The following is a 15,427-nucleotide window of genomic DNA, read 5'->3' as shown; positions in this document are numbered from 1 at the left end:
AGCAGATTGGAATTTCTAAGCATTTCTAAGCTGCTGACACCCGATTTTCTTGAATAGAAATCAAGTCAAACGTAAGTTCTTGTCTTGTCAAGAATTTAGTACAAGTTACGAGTTAGCACAGTGGATGGACGTAGCACAGGATATCTGGAGAAACCAGAACCTCCCACTGTTTTGGTGCTTCATCACTCAAGTCCTGCATCAAATACTCCAATTACAACTCAGTTTAATGATGAATTCAGAAGGGAGATGTGTTAACCCTCGTGTCGTCCTGCGGGTCAAATTGACCCATTTAAAGTTTGAAAATGTGGAAATAAAATCTATAGTTTCACAATGAAACTTCTGATATCCACATTTTCAATATTTTTGGAAATTTTTTGAACATTTTTTGGTGGAAAGGGTTAGAAACCTCAAAAACATTTCTAAAGAACATTCACAAAAAATCAACCAAAATCCAGCAAAATTTGCAAAAATTTTTGTGAATGTTCTTAAAGAAAATATTAGAAGTTTTACTGATATATATGTAATCATTTTAGATATTTTTACGATTCTTTTGGAAGATTTTTAATCATTTTTAAAAAATATTAAGAATTTTCTTGCCAAATTTGGGGGATTTTTTTAAATAACATTTTTAAGGCAAACTTTTAAGGAATTATTTTAATTTTCTTCCTGAAGGTTTTGCACATTTTCAGAAATTTATGGAATTTTTATGCTGAATTTTTAGATTTTTTTTAAGTAAAGGTATCTGGAGAACTTAGAACTTTCGACTCTGTTTTGTCTTCATCAGAGGAAAAGCATGCACATTCCTGTCTCGATTACAGTTAATGACGAATTTCCTCAAAACAAAACAAAAATAAAGTTGGTTTTAAGCGCGTTTTGTTTTCTTGGCATATGTCCAGTTGGTATGGTTGGAAATTTTGGAAACTTCTTGAGTTGATAGCGAAGTATATGTCGTACGTGTCGCCAAAGCATGAACTGGACTTGAAGAAACTGCACTGCAAGCTCAAGCGAGTTTGATGAGCCTTCTAATGGATTTTCAAACTTATGGAAACGAAGGGAAACCAATCCCAGATATCCAAAAGATCCCATCAGAGTGTCAAGTCTGTGAGATTTCTAGTTAAGCATCTAAAACCACGTTGTTCTGGGCTTTACTCGCTGACATGCCAGGATAGATTCATTTTGATTCCAGTGTTTTGGAGTGCATGTCACCCTTTCTAAGTGGTGGATGTCTCATTTTGGAGCTTCTCTTCAGGTCCCCAGGCTTCAGGAGTTTCCTTCCTCAGAACTTCTTTGGATTGATGAGTCCTGCATGCCGAGTGACAGGCCTCACATATGCTCCGCTGTGAATTATTCACCCTGCACAATTTTCACGTCTTTAAGGGAAGTTTGAAAGCCATTAGCGTCGCCATTGTCGGCTGCTCCAGCTGCATCGCATCACCAAAGCTTAGCGTCACGCCGGGCTGCTTTCTGACAGATTATGGAGAGCCTGGAGACCAACTTTTTCCAAACGTGGAGCTGCAGATCTGCAGTGAAATGACGAAGAAGACGAGGAAGAAGACGAAGAAGACGACGAAGACGAAGATGAAGAAGACGAAGAAGACGACGAAGAAGACGAGGAAGACGAAGACGAGGAATACGACGAAGAAGAAGACAAAGACGAAGAAGAAGACGAAGAGGAAGAAGACGAGGAAGACGAAGACGAATAAGAAAAAGACGAAGAAGACGACAAAGAAGACGAAGAAGACGACTTGCTGCCATTCAACTGGTGTCCACATGAGGTTCTCTTTCTACTCGGGTTCTGACTGATCCCTCGGCCCGGTGACAATCTGCCCTCTCATCTCCCATTTATTCAAACATCACCGCCGACCCACCGAGCAGCTGCAGCTCTCGCCTCCGTGTCACTCACCGGCTTTTACCACAGGAAAAGTTAAATGACAGCCAGCCTTGTTTTAAATTATTCATCAGCCGTTGTTCAAAGTCACTCTGTCGGCTTTTTTCATTCTTTTAAACCCAATTTTTCACCTCATAAGCGTTTTTTTTTTTTTTGCTTGGTGAATGCCTGTGCAGCATTTTTAGTCGTGACCAAAGATAAAATAACTAGAAGCAATAAAACATAAGAAATGCAGTAATTAGTAGAGAAACAATAGAATGTCATTTATCAGTCCCACAAGGGGAAAACAATAAGATATGAAGACTACATATAGATGGAATTAACACACTTTTATATAAATAACAGAACTAGCAACAAATTATCAAATTAAAGTAGCTGGAAACAGTCCAGAAAAGTTAAACAAATTGCACAGAAATTTTATAGAATATTTGAAACTAATTGACTAAAAACAAGTTGTGAAAAAAAATATGTGTAAAAAAAAAAAAAAAGCCAAATCTAGCAATAAATTCTCACATTTGAGAAGCTGGAGTAGTGTTTTCCCCATCAATCGAAACAGTACAGAAAAATTAAATAAATTGCACAAAAATTTCATAAAATATTTTAAACTAATTCAGTAAAAACAGCTAGTGAAAAATTCCAGTATATGTTTGGAAAAAATGCCAAAACGAGCAATAAATTCTCACATCTGAGTAGGTAGAAAAAAGCTTTTTTTTCTCCAATCAAAAACAATCCAGAAAAATTAAATAAATTGCACAGAAATATTTTTGAACATTTTGAACTCATTGACTAAAACCAACTAGTGCAAAAATCAAATATATGCTTAAAAAAATTGCCAAAAATAGCAATAAATTCTCACACTTGAGAAGCTGGAGTAGCGTTTTCCCAATCAATCAAAACAGTACAGAAAAATTAAATAAATTGCACAAAAATTTCATAAAATATTTTAAACTAATTCAGTAAAAACAACTTTTGAAAAATTCCAGTATATGTTTGAAAAAATGTCAAAACGAACAATAAATTCTCACATTTGAGTAGGTAGAAACAGGATTTTTTTCCAATTAAAAACAATCCAGAAACGTTAAATAAATTGCACAGAAATACTTTTTTAACATTTTGAACTAATTGACTAAAAACAATCAGTGCAAAAATCAAATATATGCTTAAAAAAGTGCCAAAACTAGCAATAAATTCTCTAACTCGACGAGCTGGGGCAGCATTTTTTTTTTTTTTGGTAATTTTTAATTTAAAATTGACCAAAACAATTAGTGGATTAAAGCCGTAGTCTGAGATTAATATTGTGTTGAGCGATCAGTAGGGTGACTAACGATTGCAGCACTTATTCTAACAGAATAACCCCTTTAATAGATGCTGCTAATCAGCCTTTTGGTAATATTCATGGAAATAAAAAGGCTGGAAAAGAGAGGAGGATATATGGCTTATGCCCGGCTGCCAGAGCAGATTCTGCCTACTCAACAGGAACTCGGTAAATTAGCATTCAGCGTCTCAGCGAGGAGGAAATAATAAAAAAGAGGCCTCCTCCTCCTGACTATGGTTGGGTTGTGGTGCGTTAAGATGTCCAGCGATGTCGGGAGAAGTGGAGGGAGGGAAGAAGAAGAAGAAGCCGGTTCCTCCTTCACACGCCGGAGTCCAGCTTGATTAACAACCTGCCCGCCATTATCACGGATTGAGGCTGTCAGCTGAATTAGCCTCTCCCCTCACCCATCCAGCACTTAGTTAACATGCAACAGCCTCGCCGAGCTGCAGAGGACACAAAGACACGCTCCCTGATGGAGGCAAACTCAGGATTTGGACTTTTATTTACAGTGGAGATGGCTTACAAGGAGGATTTCCTGCTTTTTTCTTTTTTTTTTGCATGTGCAGGGTTGAAAAACTGTCACATTTCAGCCTTTTTTTATACAATAATGTGGTGTCAAGTGGTATAATTTTGAAGAAAAACATAAATGCAGCAAGAAAAATTGAATTTTCAGTGTACAATATTCAGTGTTTAATAGAAAAATATTGAAATCATGTTAAATTTTCTGTATCTGATGTGGTCAAAGTGAAAACCAATTCAACACCTATCATACAAATACAGCTAAAAGAGCAGAATTTCCTCTTTATGTGTCTGTGCAGGGCTGAAAACTGTCACAGTTCAGTCTTTTTTGAACCCTAAGTTGGAGTTAAGTGGTAAAAGTTTTGAAGAAATTCAACAGCTGTGACAGAAATTGGGCCAAAAGAGCAGAACTTTGAGGGTATGAAATAGAAAAATGTTAAGTTTTCTGCATCTCGTTGTAATGATTTTCTAATGTTTGGTGTACTTTTATGTGTAGACCCATAAAACATGGAGGATAACATCACAATATCCTCCTATTTAGTGCATATTAGAGTCAGAAAACCACTTTCTGATTCACAGTTTAGCATTTTAAATGACGTTTTACCCGACTAACAGGGATGACACTTCATCTGTGCAGGCTAAAATTCTTTTGTTTTTAAACAGTAAACTGTAGTCAAGTGGTAAAAGTTTCAGGAAATGAAGCAGCTGTCACAGAAATGAGCAGACTTTCAAGGATAAACAGTGTCCAATATTTAATATTTATTAGAAAACTGTTGTCTGTATCTGAATAAATACTGTTAAGCTTTTCTAAAACAGCCAAACTGTTATGTAAATAGTTACAAAGACTTAATATTTCAGCATGTTTCTCCTTAAAAATGGCACACTTTATACTTGTAACTGCTCTGTGTTACAGCTAGATACATTTATGTTTTAAATGTTTATTCCACTGAGGATAAAATCAGAAGATCTCTCTATTTAATGCACATATTTGGATACATGCCCTTTATTTTACAGAAGAATATGCAGAAAAAGATGCCAAAGATTATCTAGAAATGACATGAATGCGTGGTTTTGTCCAGCAGAGCAGTTTTTAGAACAGTCTGCAGCACATGTAGCAGAGAACGGTGCGGAGTCAAGTGGTGTCTGGATTGCTGATTAAAAAAAAAAATGTTTCTTCCTTTTTAAAATAACCTTAATGTACTGTATGTGTATTTATATAATTCTAATATAAATGGCCCGGCAGATTATCAACCCCAACTTTCAGCATTTTCCGATTGTCGGCATCATTTTAACCGATTCTGATTAAATAAATGTTATTAAAAATGCGATATTTTGGCTCTCACCTGCCAACAGTTTTGTCTGGTTGGTTAAATCAGCACCTTGGGATGAATGTTTTAAAAGTTTCTTTTAAGAAAACGCGTATAAAATATAAAGAAACGAAGAAGTTTTATCAACATTTTGTGGGTTTTTTGCATAGATCTTTTCATTTTTGCTGCATAAATATAGCAATTTTAAGTATTTGTTGTTGGTCTGTATCTGTATCAACCTGGAAAAAACATTTCAGTCCAGATAAGATCAACTTTATTGAGCCCTCTCTGGGGACATCTACATGTTAGAGCAGTTTTATTGGCATCAGCCTCCAAAATCCAGTCAGTCAAAGTCTTTTTTTCTCTCTCAATGGTTCACCATCCAATAAGCCTTAACCCTAGATATCCTGTATGTATTTGTCTGTGTTTCGCACCTTTTTAAAATGAATTTCTAGTCGCTGTCATGCTGAATTAGACAGATTTCAAGGCTTTCTAATGGGATATTCTTTGCCTCTGCTCCTTTTTATTGCAGTTCTGGTCGCCTGACTTCATATTCATTTCTTCTCCTGCACGCTTGTCAACAAACTTTAAATGTTTCGTCCTTGAACTTTTCGGGAATCTTCTCCTAAATTGAACTAAAACCGACTTTTGCTGTTAGAGGAACACTTGCCTAAAGACTAGTCCGCCTATTTTCTGTCTGATCTTTTGTTTCTGTCGTAGCTTTTTACAAGCAAATATCACCTAAAACACATAATAGTTTCATAAAATCCAACACAAACGAGGTCTTTCTCTCACCTACGCTACTTGAACTGCTTAAATATGAATTATCGACGCCTAATATTAAGTGATTAAAGGATAAAATTAAGTAGAATTCACGGATATATTCATTAATAAATAAAAAAATACAACTTTAAGTGCAGTAAATCTATAATTTGGTCAATTTTTGTGTCTATACCAGTAAAACTGAGTTTATTTAAGTGAGTTTCTCTTTAAAATGATGCATTTTATTCTCATCATTGTTCTGTGTCACAGTTAACTAGAGTATTTTGTTGACCACTGAAGGATAAAATCACAATATCCTGCTATTTAGTGCATATCAGAGTCAAAGAGACGCTTTCTGATGGATGGATTGACTGTAGAGATGACTTACGAGGATGATTTCCTGCTTTTTTTTGTCTCGAGAGGTTTAAAAACGGTCATAATTCAACCTTTTTAAACAGTAATGTGGAATCACGTGGTCCAAACCTAAAGACATTCAACACTTTTTATGGAAATACAGTCAAAAGTGCAACATTTTAAGGGTACAATATTCAAATTTTAACTGAAAAATGTTAAAATCATGATAAATTTTCTGTGTCTGATTTTAAAAAAAAAAGATTATTTGGTCAATTTTTATGTCTAGGCCTGTAAAACCCAGTTTATCTAAGTGAGTTTCTCTTTAAAATCATGCATTTTATACTCATCACTGTTCTGAGGCGACTTACAAGGATGGTTTCCTGCTTTTTTTGGCAGTAAAGGTTTAAAAACTGTCATAATTCAAACTTTTTTAAACAGTAAGGTGGAGTCAGGTGGTGAAAATGTAAAGAAATTTCATAGAAATGCAGCTAAAAGAGCAGAATTTAGAGTTTTGTTTACGGTGGAGACGACTTACGAGGATGATTCCTGCCTTTTTTTCATCTGTAAAGGTTCAAAAACTGTCATAATCTGACCTTTTGTAACAGAAAATTAGAGCAAAGTGGTCAAAATGTAAAGAAATGCCATAGAAATACAGGCACAAGAGCTGAATTTAGATATTTATTAAACAATAAGATGGAGCCAAGTGGTCATAATATGAAGAAATTCAACACCTGTCAGAATTACAGCCACAAGAGCAGAATTTAGAGTTGTATTTACAGTGGAGACGACTTACAAGGATGAGTTCCTGCTTTTTTGGTCTGTAAAGGTTCAAAAACGGTCATAATCCAGCTTTTTATTTGTCCGTAAAGGTTTACAAACTGCCATAATCCAGCTTTTTTTGGTCTGTAAAGGTTCAAAAACTGTCGTAATCCAATCTTTCTGAACAGTATGATGGAGTCAAGCGGTTTGATTTTGAAGAAACGCAGACAGAAGAGCAGAATTTTGATGGTTTAATATTCAGTGTTTAGCAGAAAAATGTTAATTTTGCGACAGGCTGGACAGCGTGTCAGAGTGCGAGTGGCTTCTAAAGTTGTGCCCTTTAAACATTCGGCGCTGTAAATAAGGTTGAGGTGCAGAGGAGTGGGCTGTGAATATTTAGAATCCGCTGCATAGTAATGGACACATGGTCTGGTCGCTCATCTGTTCAGAACCACAGGAGGATTGGCGGCCCAAGGCGATGCCTGAGGCGAGAATCCAAAGCAAAGAGAGCGCTCTTGTTATTATTCTGCTGCTCCGGTTTGAATGCAGGCCTCCCCTGTACTCCAGCAGCACTCACAGCTGGCCCCTCGCACACAATGCCGCTCCACTCCTTCCTCTTTTCTCTTTTTTTTTTTTTCGGGAGGATTTCAGGCGTTTCGTCCGTTCCATATCCTGGATTCTCATTAAATCTGCCGTAATTGGATTGGGCATAATAGACATATGGAAATTGCGGTGCCGTTCATCATTAGGGTTTTAATTGCGCCCGTTTTGGCCTCCGCATTCTTCCCTCCAAATAAGTCGCTGGAGTTCAGGAGCCTCGTTACCGCCGGCCGTCCACACACACCCGTAATGAGAGAGTCTGACCGCTTATTTCCCTCCCGTTGTGTGTTTTATCGTGACGGCCGGATGTGTCCCCTTCCTTTTTCTTGTTTTTGCGCAGGATTTGTTGCTGAAACAAGACAATTTATCTCTGTATTCTGCTGCTGGATGTCATGTTTTGTCCGACTTTATGAGGTTGTAGATGTTAAATAAAACGGTTTAATTTGAGGGTCAGTTTTTACACATGCACTAAAATAAACTTTTTCCTCAAACACTCACTAATAGTTCCTCATATTTAGGTAGTTCAGGGGTTGTTACAGAAGATATCTGCTAATCCACTGAACCCCAAGTAGTTTTTTTGGCGTTTTATTTACATTTTTTATTGTAATATTGCACTATAAAGCCACAAAAATGTTGTTCAGTGCAGAATAAAACCGTAATAATGCCATAAATTATATTTTAAATCGTTGAATTTCTTTTAATACTCACATTCCTCGAATTGAACTCTGTTTATTTGCAGGTCTATGGACGTTCTGATCAGCCTGAATCACGGCAAAACCTTCATCTCTGGCGCCTTCACCATCACTGCCTCCACATGTGTGAGTCTCAGCTACCTCTGATCCTAAAACACAATCAAAGCATCTTCTTTCCAGCTGTTCATGTTATAAATTACACCTCTGACTTGATCCAATGTAGTTAAATTCTCTTTTCAAACGCCGAGCTGCTTCCCTCATTCAGTTCTTTCACAGAGTGTTGCTCAGGTTGCTAAGCTGACGGCGTGACGCTCAGTTTTCCTGCTGTCACGAAGCAGAACTGAAGTTGATTTGCTCCAAATACCTCATGTTTTCTTAATATCTTACACTTAGTATTTGTCCTAATTATTGTGAGTTCATCGCACAGACTGTCTGAATGTGTTTTGTCGTTAAAATTAACACTTTCTGAAGTTGGAAGTAGTCAAATTAATACAATGTCAGAAAAAAAATCAACGATGAAACAGAAGTAGACTGTAAGTGACTGAACCAGAAGCAGTTTCTGGGTGTTTTTCTTCGCTCCCGTCTCGTTTTTACTCACTTTATGCTCATTTTTCACTGCAATATAAAGTCCTGCACCTCATGGAAACAGAACAACCGTGTCTAGAAACAAAGAGAACTAATTTTAATCTAAACTACTGAGTATGCTAATGCTGAGATTATCATCATTTTTGGATTTTTACTTCTTAAAACTGACAAAAAATAGAAATAAGCGTTACTGATATGAGGAAAATGGTGGTTCTTCACAGTTTCGATCTTTTTTTTTCATTCTTTACTTGTTTGGGTAAACACTGCCTGCAGTTCAGCCGAAAACTTGCAGAATTTTTGTCTCATGAGTCTTGATCACAATTGAGTCATTTATGGCTTCACTTTTGCAGCAAGGAATGCATAATTTTTTAATTTTTACAGAATCTGGTTTGTGGAATTGGTTTATTTTTGGCAAATTTTTTAAATGAGACATGTCGAATAATTTGGCTTTGATGAAATACTAACAGAGCTGCACTTTGTTTGATCAAAACCAGTCCAGAAAAGTTAAATAAATTGCACAGAAACTTTGTAAAATAATTTGTGCAACAACAAAACAATATAGGTGCAAAATTCCAATATATTTAAAAAAAAATAACAGAACTTGCAATAATTTCTTACGTTGGTAGCTGGAACCAAAACCTGTCCAGAAAAAAAGTTACATAAATTGCACAGAAATCTTATACAATGTTTCAAACTAAACTGAATTTGTGTTGCCTTTGTGCAGTGGCTATAATTTGAAGTAAATCTAATTAGTTAAAGAACTCTTGGGAAGTTGAAAATGTGATGAATCTTTCTGTTTTTAGGGTTTCTAGCTGTGATAAATGGTGTAATTTTGGTGGTTTTCTAAAGCCTGTCAAAGCCACCAGATGGTTTTGGGGTTCAGAGGATGAACCGTTGATGTTTTTATGCACCAATATAACATAAAATCTTGTAAAACATCCATCTATGTAAGAATATAATGTTAGGGGGGTTGTTTATGTTCCTTTTTGTGCATCTTCTCTTTGCTAAAACTCAGATAAATGTTCTTTTTCCCGTGCAGTCGGACGGGTTCGTGGTGGCGATCGTCTTCCTGGTGCTGCTGATCCTCGTGGCTTTAGCCCTCATGTGGTGGTTCTGGCCTCTCTGCTGCACCGTGGTGAGTTTTTCTGCACTTCTTACAACCAACAAATCCATCTTTTGGTCATGATTCATTCATTCTGGGTGTGCACGGTGATGAAATGCCACCAGAACTGTCGAGATGAGTGAAGGCGTAGCCGCTGCTTCCTCCTGAAGCGGTGACAACACGCTGCAGATCAAGTCGGCCTGCAGCCACACCCTCTCTGTGGAGGTTAAACCAAAGCTCGGTATTATTCAGCAGCTCAAACATCTGTTCACCTTCCTGTTGCCTCATTCAGCCGCGGCGGTTTGAGGAACAATTTGGCAATTTTATAAACAGAGAAGTTGAATAAATTGATACTTTCCGGCCATTTTTTTTTTGTTTAGTTGTTTTTTTTTGCAACTTTTGACCAACAGAGAGTTGTTTTTTAATCAGTTTATTAATATTTGTTTTTTTCTCATGTTCAGTCCGTAAAAGATAAAATTCAGAAAACAGCAGAATAAAATTAAGTTAATTCAATTAAATGCGTCTTTTAAAAGTTGAATAAATTTACACAGAAATTTTATAAAATATTTAATGCAAAAATATAAATAGTAAAAGTGCAAAAACAGCCAATTTTTTCTCTATTTTTTGCGAAGCATTTTTATTTATATAGCTTCTTATCAAACACAAAGGTTACTTAAAGTGCTTTACAGGCAAAGATTAAAAAACAAAACATGTGAAAGAAAAAATTCAAAATACAGCAGAATGGAATTAAGTTAATTCGGTTTGATACTTTTTAAAGAAGTTGAATAAATTGCACGAAAATTTTATTGAATATTTAGCGCAAAACTAAAATAAAAAATATAGATGTTTAAAAAAATATAACCGAACTTGCGATGCATTGTCACATTTGGGTAGCTGGAAATGGCCTTTTTTTTAACCATAAATAGTCCATAAAAGTGAAATATATTGCAGAGATATTTTAGAAAATAATTATTGCAAAATAAAAAAAATAAAAGTGCAAAACTGAAATATATCTTTAAAAAAATATACCAGAGCTTGCAATATATTCTCACATTGGGATCGCTGGAAGCAGGATTTTTTTCAGCCAAAAATAGTCCAGAAAAGTGAAATAAATTGTACAGAAATGTTATAAAATAGTTAGTGCCAAAATAAAAATCATAAAAGTGCAAAATTCAGATATATAAAAAAACACAAACAAAAAACAGAACTAGTAATTAATTATCAAGTTCAAATAGCTGACAAAACACCCTTTTTTCAACCCAAAAAAACCCAGAAAGCTTCAATAAATTGCACAGAAATTTTGTAAAATAATTACTTTCACAATAAAAATAATAAAAGTGCAAAAATCAAATATATATCTAAAAAGAAGCAGAACTAGTAATAAATTAGCAAGTTCAAGTAGCTAGAAACAGACTTTTTTCCAACAAAAAATACTCCACAAAACTTAAATAAATTGCCCAAAATTTTATAAAATAACTAGTGCCAAAATAAAAATGATAAAAGTGCAAAATTGAAATTTGTTAAAATATAAATAAACAACAGAACAAGTAATAAATTAGCAAGTTCAAGTAGCTGGACACAACATTTTTTTGTACTTCCTGTAGGTAAATCAAAAAGCAGACAAAAAAAGGTGAAATAAATTGTGCAAAAAGCGTGTAAAAGATGACATGGTTGAAAAGAGAGGGGAAACGTTGCTTCTTCCTGCAGCACTGAGAACACTCTGTTCCTTAGCTGCAAACTTCCTGTCGCTGCAAATGAAGTCAGCCTTCAGAAATCTCAACTGCAAACTGGGATTTCTTTGAAAATCAGACTTTGTTTGGGGGGGGAAACGTGCAGCCACACCCTCTCAGGGGAGGTTCAACTGAAGCTCGGTTCTATTCAGCAGCGCATTAAAACATCTGTTCACCTCCATGTTACCTCAGTTTGAGGAGGAACATCAAACAGGAAGTAGAAACATCCTGTGTTGCATCGAATTCAGAGAAGCGCTGAAGTCACTTTGCACCAACAGACCGTTAAAAACAAAGCAGGATTAGCAGCAGAAAGACGTGAGGGACAGATTGCTCCAGAGTTAACCAAATCTCTGTTTGTGAAGGCCTGATAGTCGCCTACACCTGGGGACTGAGGCGATTAATAGTAATCACTGACAGTTTGGTGCTTTAATCGTACGAGAGTCTGCGGCGTCCGTGGCCCGGCTTAAGACGCTTCCACTGATCTTGTCACGGTGTTTCATTTCAGCCACGCTTTGTTTTCATCTTTGCAGCTTTTAGCTCCTCCTGTTGTTGTATTATTCTCTTCTGAAACAGGATTGGACAAAACGGAACCGTTTGACAGCACGTAGGAACAAATGGAAGCAAATAAACGTGCCTTTTTGTTTTACTAACAGCGCTTTGGCTCACCGGATGCAGGTTGCAGGTGTAATCATGACTTGAGCTGCTCATTTCCTTCCTCTGCCTGCATGTTGCTGTTTTTAAAATCCACTTTAATACAGGAAATAACAACCTCCAAGCTGCAAATTTCACTTTTTTTTTTTTTTGCGAGGATTTGGTGCTTTTTTGGTGGATTTCTATTTTAATGACAGTTCTTTACCTCCCTTCAAACAAACATTCCACCAAAGCAATAAACATGTCCTTAAATTTATTGTAATTAGGTTAAATTGTGTAATCTGTAATACTGTAGTATGCTAGCTATACTAGTTAGGTAGTTGTCCATAATTAATAATACTGTAGGATCTCGGTATTAATATGTACTATGGGCAGGTAAAGCCATATTTTATATTACTTTTGTTGAGTTTTTATCCCTAATATGTGAATAATACAGGTAAAATCACACCATATATAGCATTATAAGGTCTTAACCACGATATTTCCACTTTTTTCGGTTACTTTCGTAATGGGAATCATAATCTTTTTCACTGGAAAGTACTTAAATATATGCTCTGAAAAACTACGGTTTCACTGAACCGTTTGATCTTTATGATATTACATATTAAGGATTTATTTCTTTCAGTCATTACTAGTCTAGTTTGACATTTGTTTTATTGTAAAGCACTGTCTTCTAGTCAAAATGTCCTTTTATTTTGAAAGAACACCAAACCATCATTCTTCGCTTAGCTCCGCCCAAGACGACTGTGATTGGTTGATTGGATTATTGAAATCCAGACTAGTCATGGAGTCTTTTTTTTATTTATAAACTGACATCATCAAACTATTTTCCTAAGGAATGGATGGAGCAGAGCTATGTCATAAGTGACCCCAGACAAGTTTCCGTTATCCTTGTCACACCAGTTGGCCGATCTCTACAAAAAACTATGAGCAGCTGTAGGACAAGTAGATTGACAAATTCATGGGAGGAAGCATTTTTCAGATAAAAGATATAAAAACGGCAAATATAATTATATGGCTGGGGTCATAAATGACCCCACTCGGTCGCTTGAGGGTTAACCAAGCAGTTTGTCAGTGCCGCCTCAGGAATCAGTACTTTCTCTTCCAAAAAAAAAACGGCCTTTAAAGGGTTCTATGGGGTCGATTCTTGCAGCTAGAACATGAACAAAGGTTCAAACCGCCTTAAATGACCTGCAAATTCCTGTGGTGGAAAATGGTTTTATCACATTTTAGCAGGAACGAAACTCACTGATTATTAAGGTGTTGGTTAAAAAAAAAAAAGTCGCCAGTTACTGAGGAGTCAAACTCGCCAAATGTGACCAGTGGTGCCAACGACCATTCGAACAATTTGATTCCAGTATTATTAAACCATTTTTGGTGCAAAGTCGTACACGACATCTGCTTTTCCAACTACGTCCTGTCCACCTCAAACCAGCTAGAAAAGCTTTAAAAATCTGTTTAAGGCTGAACTCTCTGGTGGGAAATAAAAAAAGCTGTCTGATTTTTAGCAGAAAATATGGTGTTCTTGTGGATCCCTGCCGCTTAAATTAAGGGGATGATTGAGAAAATGTGTCTTTGTAGCCCCTGAGGTATAAAAAGAGTAAAAACAAGACAATAACGACTGAAAATCTCATTGTGCAGCTCATTAATCTGCTTTATATGAATGTATAATGAGGTGCTGCTGACACATACACCCCCTGTCAAAAGTTTTGAGACGGTTTCTAATTTATTTGAATGAGAAAGCGTCTCAAAACTTTTGACAGGGGGTGTATATGGAGCAAGTTTTTGTTATTTTCTTAACCTTTATCTCATTATGCGTTTATTAGACTTGATTTTCCTGGTTATGTTTGCATTTTGTAAAACTATTTAAGTAAGAAAGACGCTAAAACGTTGTCTGGAGCTCGAGAATTAGCCCATGTGGTTATAACTTTGGTCATAACTGAGGGGATTTAAGGGAATTTTAATTACAAAATGCAAATGTAGTTGTCTTAATGGGGAGGGATTAAAGGTTCTTTATTGACTCCATGCATAGTTTTGGCACTTTGCGTCAATATTTTTGAATTATGACAACTTCTAGTGAAATTAATTTCAACCAACAAACTATATTAAATTGGAGGAATTAGCTTTTCCGCTACAAGCAGAGATGTTTTCAGTTCCTTAGTAAGTGGTAGAATAAACACAAGTTTTTTTTAAGTTGATTGCTTATAAAATGTAGTTGTTCCCAGTAGTTATTTTGTCTAAATTACAATAATTAACAATGCAAGACCTTTACACTGACAAAAATCCCCCCAAAAATTAACTTGATCCAATTAGATTTTTAGTAGTTGCAAATTTTTTTTACTTTTTTGTCTTAAAATCTGCAATTAATTTCTAAATTTGCCCTTGCATGGAGGGTATTTTTGTGATTTTATTCAACAGTAAAACTTATCTTTAATGTAGTGTAGATAAAATGTTGTTTTCGAACCAATTTTATTGAATTACCACAACTTAAATTTAGTTTTCAATCAAATAATGCAATGATTTGACTTTAATTTGCATTAAATATCAGGTTGATGCAATTGTCAACCCATCAAAAAGAGGTTTATTTACATTTTTATCTTACAAGGTGTATTTAATTAAATGTTTGGAAATGTGTCAGGTGAATGACTTTTTAGAATGCAGGGTGTTAAAGCAGAACTAGAGGCTGCGTTTAAATAATAAATCTGCTCTTTGCAATTAAATTCCGAGCCGCCCTTTATCGTTTGCTGTTCTGTGAGGGTATTTTTTCCGCATTTTGACTTTTATCTGGTGCTTGAAACTCCGGCTTTAAATCCCTCGCCCTGCCCTCCGCCCTCTTCGGAGTCTCACCCGCCTAACCGTTTACAAAAATCCACAACAGCTTATCGTTCGGGGCTATGAGAGAGGGGCTACAGATGGTGCACACCCATCTCTCTCTTCTTTTTTTCCCCCTCCGTTCTATTGAGATCTGATGAAGGCAAATTCTAACCCTCCGCCACCTCCAGCTCCTGCCACCGCCTCCCTTTAAATGATAGACGTCACCTGGCTTTGTGGACCTGAAGGGATCCCATCCAGGATGAGATGGAAGCATATTTTGGAAAACCAACAAAGGCATTAAAATGTAAACCCCCTGCAGCATGTCTGGCCGTGGACGTGTTTGTCTTGG

At 36.1% G+C, this 15,427-nt stretch overlaps 1 protein-coding gene across 2 annotated transcripts in view; it reads left to right on the top strand.

The window, feature by feature from the left end:
• The window catches only part of antxr2a (ANTXR cell adhesion molecule 2a), a 124,210-nt gene that overhangs the window by 42,532 nt on the left and 66,251 nt on the right, over nt 1-15,427 (top strand). For both annotated transcript variants that reach the window (XM_051950400.1, XM_022206354.2), the window contains exons 11-12: nt 8,244-8,322; nt 9,821-9,916. In XM_051950400.1, coding sequence (XP_051806360.1) covers nt 8,244-8,322; nt 9,821-9,916 — 175 coding nt within the window. The remainder of the gene's footprint in view (nt 1-8,243; nt 8,323-9,820; nt 9,917-15,427) is intronic.

Source organism: Acanthochromis polyacanthus, chromosome 7 (genome assembly GCF_021347895.1).
Source record: "Acanthochromis polyacanthus isolate Apoly-LR-REF ecotype Palm Island chromosome 7, KAUST_Apoly_ChrSc, whole genome shotgun sequence".
NCBI classification, from domain to species: domain Eukaryota; kingdom Metazoa; phylum Chordata; class Actinopteri; family Pomacentridae; genus Acanthochromis; species Acanthochromis polyacanthus.
Note: the sequence above shows the minus strand (reverse complement) of the source record. Positions and strands in the feature narration are given on the sequence as shown.